Source organism: Cydia pomonella, unplaced genomic scaffold (genome assembly GCF_033807575.1).
Source record: "Cydia pomonella isolate Wapato2018A unplaced genomic scaffold, ilCydPomo1 PGA_scaffold_76, whole genome shotgun sequence".
NCBI lineage: Eukaryota > Metazoa > Arthropoda > Insecta > Lepidoptera > Tortricidae > Cydia > Cydia pomonella.
The window spans coordinates 84,392-93,647 of record NW_026907909.1 but is presented as its reverse complement, the minus strand read 5'-3'; the positions used below and the strand labels follow the sequence as shown (position 1 = coordinate 93,647).

At 55.4% G+C, this 9,256-nt stretch overlaps 2 protein-coding genes across 2 annotated transcripts; both read left to right on the top strand.

Moving 5' to 3' along the window:
• Positions 1-1,358: 1,358 nt before the first annotated feature.
• On the top strand, positions 1,359-2,351 carry LOC133534272 (histone H1B-like). Its single transcript, XM_061873372.1, has one exon. It carries the CDS (start codon positions 1,481-1,483, stop codon positions 2,156-2,158), a length of 678 nt encoding a protein of 225 aa, XP_061729356.1. The 5' UTR covers positions 1,359-1,480; the 3' UTR covers positions 2,159-2,351.
• A 370-nt stretch (positions 2,352-2,721) lies between these two features.
• On the top strand, positions 2,722-3,423 carry LOC133534254 (histone H2A). Its single transcript, XM_061873351.1, has one exon. The coding sequence runs from the start codon at positions 2,955-2,957 to the stop codon at positions 3,327-3,329; it is 375 nt and encodes a 124-aa protein (XP_061729335.1). The 5' UTR covers positions 2,722-2,954; the 3' UTR covers positions 3,330-3,423.
• Positions 3,424-9,256: the final 5,833 nt, after the last annotated feature.

Here is a 9,256-nt window from a genome sequence, read left to right as displayed (position 1 = left end):
AAAAGCTGCTGCTGGGCCACCTGCAGCGGCGCTTCGAGCCACGGCCCGAACAATTCGGGTTTCGGGCGGAACACTCCACCACACTGCAGCTGACGAGGGTGATCGCCTCCATGACGGACAGCGGCAACCGTAGACAGCGCACAGCAACAGCCATGTTGGACATGGAGAAGGCCTTCGACCGCGTATGGCACGAGGGCTTGCTATACAAGTTGTCGAAGGCCTCCATACCACAGCGAATCCTGCGAGTCGTCGCGTCATTCCTGGAGGGGCGACGTTTCCGGGTCGCAGTCGAAGACGCCGAGTCCACGGAACGTCCCGTGCGAGCAGGCGTCCCACAAGGCAGCTGCCTCTCTCCAACACTGTACGCCTGCTACACGGACGACATTCCGGTGGCAGACAACGTGCAGCTGGCGCTATACGCTGATGACGCGGCCTTTTACACCGCGTCCAGCAATGGCAAATACGCAGCTAAAAAACTACAGCGACAACTGGATGCTCTGCCAGAATGGCTGGACAAATGGAGACTTGCGGTCAACGCGGCGAAGACGCAAGCCCTCATAACTGGCATGGCTAGACAGCCGCCAGAGCTCCAGTTCTACGGGCAGAGCATCCCTTGGCTGCAGTCCGTGAAGTATCTGGGGGTCACTATCGACAAGGGCCTCACCATGGCAGCACACGCGAAAGAAGTCGTCCAAAGAGCCAAGACGGCAAGAACCCTATTGCGTCCCGTCTTGAGAAGCAGCCTCCCCTTGCGCACGAAGCTGGGGATATACAAGGCGTACGTGAGATCCAGACTCACGTACGCCGCGCCGGCCTGGTACGCGCTCCTCGCTGAGACCCACCGCAAGAAGTTACGCGTGCAGGAGAACCAGGCCCTCCGCACGATCGTAGCTGCCCCCCGCTATGTGCGCAACCGAGTGATCAGACGGGACCTCAAGCTCGAGGGACTGGACGACTTCATCGGGCGACTGGCACGACGGATGTTCGACAGCGCGGACAACTCGCAACACCCGTTGCTGCAACAAATCGCGCCGCACCACGCAAGACCCCCAGACAGACGATCGCGGGCGCTGCCCCGCGAACTAGCCCCCCGCTCACCACCAGCCACCAGTCCGGACCCACAAAGCCGCAGATAGGCCACCGCACCCATCTGAGGATAATTAAGAAGAACGAATAAAATATGCCCAGAAGGCATCTTTGCATCCCCGTCCTTAATAGGGACGTTAAATAAATAACAGCCCGGCGAGTTATAGCTCGCCGCGACAAAACCCAGCCTAAAAAGTCATAGACTTGATAAGGCCACCCCTCACTCGCCCCCTTCGGGGGCGAGAGAGAGAGAAGACAACGCTACGCTATAGGCGTGTTTAGTACTCGCCAGCGCAGCGCTCCGCTTACACGCGTCCGCTGTTCTCTTTGCGCAGTTCGTGCGATTTACTAATTTGTGTTTGTAACAACTTATTTGCTTATTTCGACATTAAATATGGCCGATACCGCAGTTGCTGCCGACGCTCCAGCCCCGGCGACGCCCGCGAAGAAACCGAAGGCGTCCGCCTCCGCAGGCGCTAAGAAGCCTAAGGCGAAGCCCACCCACCCCAAGACCTCGGAGATGGTTAACAGCGCCATCAAGGAGTTGAAGGAGAGAAGCGGTTCGTCCCTGCAGGCTATCAAGAAATACATCGCCGCCCAGTACAAGGTCGACGCCGAGAAGCTGGCGCCGTTCATCAGAAAATATCTGAAGAGCGCAGTCGAATCCGGCGCACTGATTCAGACCAAAGGCAAGGGCGCGTCCGGCTCGTTCAAACTGGAGTCAAAGTCATCGTCAACCGGCAAGAAGCCCGCTGCGGCCAAGAAATCTACCGCTAAATCTTCAGCCGCCGCTAAGAAGCCCGCCGCAGCTAAGCCGGCTAAGGCGAAGAAGGCCGCCGCGTCCCCGGCCAAGCCTAAGGCCGCCACAAAAGACAAGAAGGCCGCCGCCGCCAAGAAGAAGCCCGCCGCGAAGAAACCATCCACCCCCGCCAAGGGCAAGAGCGCCGCCGCGCCCAAGGCCAAGAAGACCGCGAAGCCGCCGACCAAGAAGCCTAAAGCTCCCAAGCCCAAGAAAGCTGCGGCCGCTCCCAAAGCGAAGCCCGCCGCTAAGAAGGCTGCCGCGAAGAAGTAAGACTGCGAGCGCGTTGTCGTCGTCGTCGTCGTTCTTACATCGGTCGTGCGTGACTGTAGTGATATGTTGTTAGAGGAGATGTTGATTGTCGTTGCTATATATTATTATACGACGACGTGTCGCCTCTTCTCGACTCACGTCATACGCCTGTGCGCGTTAAACGCACATCAAAAAGCCCTTTTCAGGGCTAACAAATGTATTCAAGGGTTCATCGCCTCTGTTTCATTGCAACAAGCACATACACGAGTCGATCGATCAAAATAAATCAAATAAATAAATAAAGAAACAAACAAACAACTCGATCTTAAATCAAGTGTCTTATAAGCAACTCTTAACACAAAAATACATCTGTAAACAAACAGACATTTGGAAAAGTCTCAATATGATATGATATGATTATTATCATTATGATCTCAATATAATACATATTATGTTAGGTTTTCATAAATTTATTTACACACGAACGTGAATAAACACACACCCGTTAGTATAACCAACAAAATTTTATATTAATTAATTAATTAATTAATTTATTTATTTATTTAAAGTCTTAGATTTCAAACAATCAATCAATCGTTTCAAACATTTTATCTCTATCTAAATCGTGCTCTTGCTCGCGGGGCGTTGATTGGTCGATCGGGCTCGTGTTATGTCGGCTCGTTGTATCCCCACTAACAGCGCACTCCGTGAACCTATATAATCTTAGGGGCGCTGTGCCAATTTTTTAATATTACACTGACAAGCATTCGTGCTCTCGTTTTGTGTGTGTGTAAATTAAACTTAAATCTCTTAAAACATGTCTGGACGCGGTAAAGGTGGCAAGGTTAAGGGAAAGGCAAAGTCCCGTTCTAACCGTGCCGGACTCCAGTTCCCCGTCGGACGTATCCACAGGCTTCTACGGAAGGGTAACTACGCCGAGCGCGTAGGTGCCGGAGCCCCGGTGTACCTCGCCGCCGTCATGGAGTACCTGGCCGCTGAGGTTCTCGAGTTGGCGGGTAACGCCGCCCGCGACAACAAGAAGACCAGGATCATCCCCAGACATCTTCAGCTGGCTATCCGCAACGACGAGGAGTTGAACAAGCTCCTCTCCGGTGTGACCATCGCCCAGGGCGGTGTGCTGCCTAACATTCAGGCCGTGCTCCTGCCCAAGAAGACCGAGAAGAAGGCTTAAGTGCACTTCACTTCTCATCTACATGGCTACATCTATAGCGGTGACACCCGGCTATCGGTGAATGTGTGCATTTGTCTCGTGTATATTTATTTATCGCACGGGACCTCTGTTACATTCCCGCCCGAGTGGCCGTTACAAAAGGCCCTTTTCAGGGCCACAATATAATTCTGTGATAACGTTTATAAGTTTCATGTATATAACGCATACGTATATGATGTCATTCGATCGATCAAATTTATGAAACAATGAATGCAATGATAATTGTAAGTAGATTAACTGTATCCTAATATAGAATATTTGTAATATTCTAAATTGGAGATATTTATCGCGTCGAGAAATATCGAATGTTAAACGACAATTTATTTATTATTATATGGTTATTAAGCATACGAATAAATATATATATATATGATAATTAAACTTTATTATAACTATATTATTACATAGTACATCCGGTGGTAGAATAATAATATAGTTATAATAAAGTGTAATAACAACACGCGCTTGCACTCCCCACCATGCCGACCGACGATATTAATAATGCACGAACGCCATTGGTCGAGATACCGCCGGCGCGACGCTCGATCTTTAATCCCCTATTTCCCGTTCGCCGCGCTAACAAAAATTGAGGTATCAAATCCGGATTTCACACAACAGATACATACAACAGAATAGACACACAGAGTCGCGACTGTGACGTTGAAGGGACCGCACGCGCTTGAGCTAGCTCTCGAGACTTACGCACCCTATCCAACTCACTAGTTGTCTTGTGTTAGCTTCAGTGTTTGTGCAAAGTGCAGTGGCCCCCAGTGTTGAAAGACCACTTTCGTAGTGGCCGTTTGTTGGTGGATACCTAACGGTGACAACCCAAACCACGAACGGGGCACCATAGCCCAGTCCCAACATAGTGCTTACTGTATTATCTTGTGCTTACCCTGTGTTAATTTACAGGTCAACCCGCGACGCAACACAATGTTCATTCAGAGGACGCCTCCCAAGGCGGCAAAGGCCACAACGGAGGAAAGCGCAGCCACAGCGACGACTTCGGCGGCACGGGTGATAAAGCTCCCGGACACTGGCCTGCTCCTGCTCGCCGAGACCGAGGACGAACCCGAGAGTAAAGGACCAAAGCGTTTGCCGGCGCGAGGAAGCTACACGGGGTCAACCATGTCAAATAGTGACTCGGAAGAGCACATTGACGTCGTTGACTCCGTGGAAGCTACTAGCGAAGGCTCAAACGCGGAGGGCCAATGCGATTCGGGGACGCCCGAGGACGGGGAGCCGGAGCAGACAGCAGTCGTCGGGAGTCTGGCACGTGGCGATTTCTCGTGCCTCGACTTGTCGCCACTAGACTTGTCTCGGTCTGACCAATCACCACGTGGTAGTAAATCACCACGTGCCGAAAGTCCGTCCCAACCGGCCGGCAACCTCATCACGCCGGCCAACTCGCCGCAACGCCGCCGCAAGTCGCCCTGCCGCCCTCAGCCCGGCCTCGAGATGACCGGGGACGCCTGGATGGCGATTTTCGAGAAACTCGACAGAGTAGCTCGGGGATCGCTAGATAGTTGCGTCCTCGGTCCGCTCGAGGCGGCGCTACTGTCAACCCTATTGACGCACTCTGGGGTGCGTCAACAGAAGAGACAGCGGGAAGAGGACAGCCCGCCGACACAGGAGGAGAAACGGGAATGCAACCGTATCACTCCTGTGTCGCGCGGTCCTACTCAACCCGCGGTCTGCCCACAGGTCTCCCAACAGCCGATGGACACAGCGGAGCCATCGACACCAGCCGCCGGAACATCACACCAGCCACCAAAGCGTAAAGTGCTGCTGCCTACGCCGGCAGCTAGCACTGACACATACGCCGCCGCGGCCAAATCGCCGCCGCCAAAGACTAAAAAGGCTAATACCGCCCCCTCTTCATCCGCAGGTACCACAGCCAGCAACAAGAAGAGGCCTGGCCAGCCGGCCAAGTACAAGCCACCCCAGATCCTGGTCGAGGACTTCCCGGACTGGCGCCGTCACGTACAGGCAATCAACAAGCGGCTTGGGTTCTCGGCCACAACCGAGACCGCAGGCCCAAAAGGCCTCCGTTTCTACCCTAGGTCCGGGGTAGAATACATAGGGGTCAAGAAGTACCTCGTGGAGCAGCGGGACCTTCACCACAAGCTCGAGTTCGTCGAGCACGCGGAGAGGTCCGCCATGCCAATGAAGGCCGCAATCCGCGGCCTTCCACCGACAACGACGGTGCAAGACGTCAAGGACGCTTGCGCCGAAAAGGGGTATAACGTATCGCATTCTAAACTTATATCCCCAGGCAGAGGACGAGGAAGCAGCGTGTTCTTCGTCGAGCTCGTCGGAACGGAACGCGAGAATCCAGGCTTCCTGGACCTCACGGACCTAGCCGGCATCACCACCAAGGTTCGTGTCGAACCTTGGAGAGGTAAGCCCGGGCCACCGCAATGTCACCGGTGCCAGGGGTTTAGGCATTCGTCCCACGGGTGCCACAGGGCGGTCCGGTGCGTCAAGTGCTCACTGGACCACCACTCAAACGAGTGCACGAGACCGAAGGAGGAGCCAGCCACGTGCTGCAACTGCTTCGGGGACCACCCTGCCAACCACAGGCAGTGCCCAGCTTACCTCGCAGAGCTGAGGAATTGGCGTGCGGGTACTCGCTCTCACACCCGCCGCCCGCCCACCCGCCGCCAGCCGCAACGAGGCCCAGACACGAGGGCCTCGGACACTCCAGTCATGGTAGTAGAATCTTCCACAGGTTCTCTGATGGCGCCAGCCAACCAGCCGAAGGACCGGACGACGGGTCAGCAGCGACGACAGCAACAGCAGAGGAAGCCACAAACAGAGCCCAGAGCGACGCCACCCGCAGCGCCCCCCGCGCTCGACACCGAAGCGTTGCACAAGAGCATAGTCGCCACGGTGCAAGCCGCGGTGACTGAGTCCTTGAAGGCAACGCTAGACGAGTTGGTAGTAGTTATTAAGTCTCTGACTAAGACTGGCTAAAACCCAGACTTAGCCCTCCTCTCTCAGCAATAACGCAAGTTATTCGCCAGCTGCACTTTTATACGGCCTTAAAGAGAAAGATTTAAGAGTTGTATATTGGAACGCGCAGACATTAAATGGTAAAATTAATGATCTCCGCACTTTCCTCCACAGCCAAGACATCGACGTCATGCTGATCAGCGAGACAAAGCTGAAACCATCAATGACGCTCACAGCCAGCGGCTACATCGTGTACCGCTTCGACCAAAGGAGGCCCGACGACGGAGCCCCTTACAGAGGCCTCGCAGTCCTCATAAAGAGGACTATCATCCACCAACTGGTGGACATGCCGCAGCCAACATCATTCTCTGCTCTAGGGGTAGATATCAAACTGCAAAGGCATAATCTGCGCTTGTTTGCTATCTACAGGCCTTGCGGTTACTGCCGGATAGCAGAGATGCAAGCCGACCTACAGCAGCTTCTGGTGGACTCCCCCGTGCCGACCATCCTGGCCGGGGACTTCAACGCCGAGCATCCCGCTTGGAACTCCTCCGCGCACTCCCCTCCGGGGGACATCATCTACCGGATCGTGGAGGACCTGGATCTCGTAGCGGCCGGGCCGTACGAGCCCACCCACTACCACGACTCCGATGTGTACCGCAGAGGTACCACCATCGACTTCGCGATTTCACGCGGAGTCAATGCCCTTATGCGACACGAGGTATTTCACGATCTCTCATCCGACCACAGGCCGGTGCTCCTGACCATCGCAGACCAGCCGACGACGAGACTCACCAAAGGACCTGGACGCCGCTACGACTGGACGGCTTTCTCAGAAGCCATGGTAAACACTCCCCGTACAGGTCCCATCTCGACCGCAGAAGAGGTCAACGCAGCAGCAGCAACAATCACGGAGGACATCAAGGCGGCCCTCACAGTGGCAGGCCGCACGATCCCGCAGACGGACCGGCGCACCCCTCTCCCAAGGCCGCTCCAAGCGCTTTTGGAGAAAAAGCGCTGGTACAGGAAACAGTGGCAAAGGACTAGGGCTCAGTCGGTCAAGGCTGAGCTCAATCGTCTAGAGCGACTGTTAAGGGACAAACTCAGCGAGCACAGAGCTGCAAGCTGGGAAGCACACATTGACAGCATAACTGATCACGTTCCGTCCATCCACAGGTTATGCAGACAACTCAGCACGGCGCCCGAACCAATTCGGCCCCTACTGGACGACACGGACGGGTACCTGAAGTACACTGCCAAGGACAGAGCGGAAATACTCGCTCGCAGCCTTGAGCAACAATTCAGGCCCAATCCCGACACCGACCCGCAGCACACAGCGGACATCGTTCAACACGTTCGAGATTATCTCAGCGTGCCTGTACAGACACACGATGACCCACTGTACTTCTCTCCTTCACAGGTCCAGGCGTCCATCAAACGCCACTGCAACCCGAGGAAGGCGCCGGGCCCCGACGAGATCCCAAACATGGCGCTCCGCCACCTGCCGCTAAACACCTTAGCGGCGGTGGCGCGCCTGTTCAACGGGATCCTGCGGTCGGGGCACTTCCCCGACATCTGGAAGACCGGGCGGGTCATCGTCCTTCCCAAACCAGGGAAGGACAGAAAAGACCCGAAGAACTACCGGCCAATCACGTTGCTATGCAACCTCTCTAAGGTGTTTGAGAGGATGCTGCTCCGGCACCTCTCACCACACATCACTCCCAGGCCGGAGCAATTTGGTTTCAGGTCTCAACACTCCACGACGCTGCAGCTCACCCGCGTCCTACACCACATGGGCGCGGCGCTCAACAAGAAGGAGTTCACAGTCGCGGTTCTCCTAGACATGGAGAAAGCTTTTGACCGAGTCTGGCACGATGGTCTAATATACAAACTTTCTCTGTCCACAGCACCCCGCCGCATCGTGAGAGTCATCGCATCCTTCCTGACAGACCGCCGCTTCCACGTACAAGTGGAAAACGCGGTGTCGCAGGAACGCCGCATCCAGGCTGGCGTCCCGCAGGGGAGCTGCCTGTCGCCCGCATGCTATGCGTGCTATACCGACGACATTCCTGTCGTTGGGCAAGCGCAGCTAGCCCTCTTCGCAGACGACGCCGCCTACTTTGCGACATCTTTTAAGATGCCGCATGCTGTATCCAAGATACAGCCGACGCTTGACGCCCTTCCTGACTGGCTCTCCAAATGGAGGCTATCAGTCAATGTGGGCAAAACGCAAGCTCTCATCACAGGGCAAGCCACCGCCCTACCCAATCCTCCTTCTCTTTTAGGTCAGCCGCTCACATGGTCGCCCGCAGTGAAATACCTGGGGGTGACCATAGACAGGAGGCTCAACATGGACCGGCACGCCGCAGACACAGTTCGAAGAGCGAAAGTCGCTCGCATGTGTCTGCGTCCGGTCTTCTGCAGTAAGCTCCCTGTACGGACCAAGCTTGGTCTGTACAAAGCTTACGTACGATCAAGACTGACTTATGCTTCACCTGCCTGGTACTCTTTCTGTTCCAGGTCAAACAAGGAGAAGATGAGGCGCCAGGAGACCCTCACACTGAGGACCATCCTCAAGTGCCCGCGGTACGTCAGCAACGCAGCCCTCACCGAGACACTGAAGTGGCGCGGCCTGGAGGAGTTCGTCGAGCGTCTCGCGCGGGTCATGTTTGACCGCGCGGACAACGCCGGCCTGGACCATCTTCGGGACATCGCGCCACACCACAACACCAGACCTCCGGAGAGGTGGGCTCGGGACTTGCCCCGAGCCCTTCTACACCAGCAGTAGCTGACAAGCACTGCTCACCACACTACATTCGGATGCAACACGCCACACACGCCAGCTAAGCTGCCGGTCGCCTTCTCCGCGGCTCCATAACCTGGCCCCGCTCAAACGGTATCACCAGGTTAGGGGCCGTGGGGTTGGATAAACG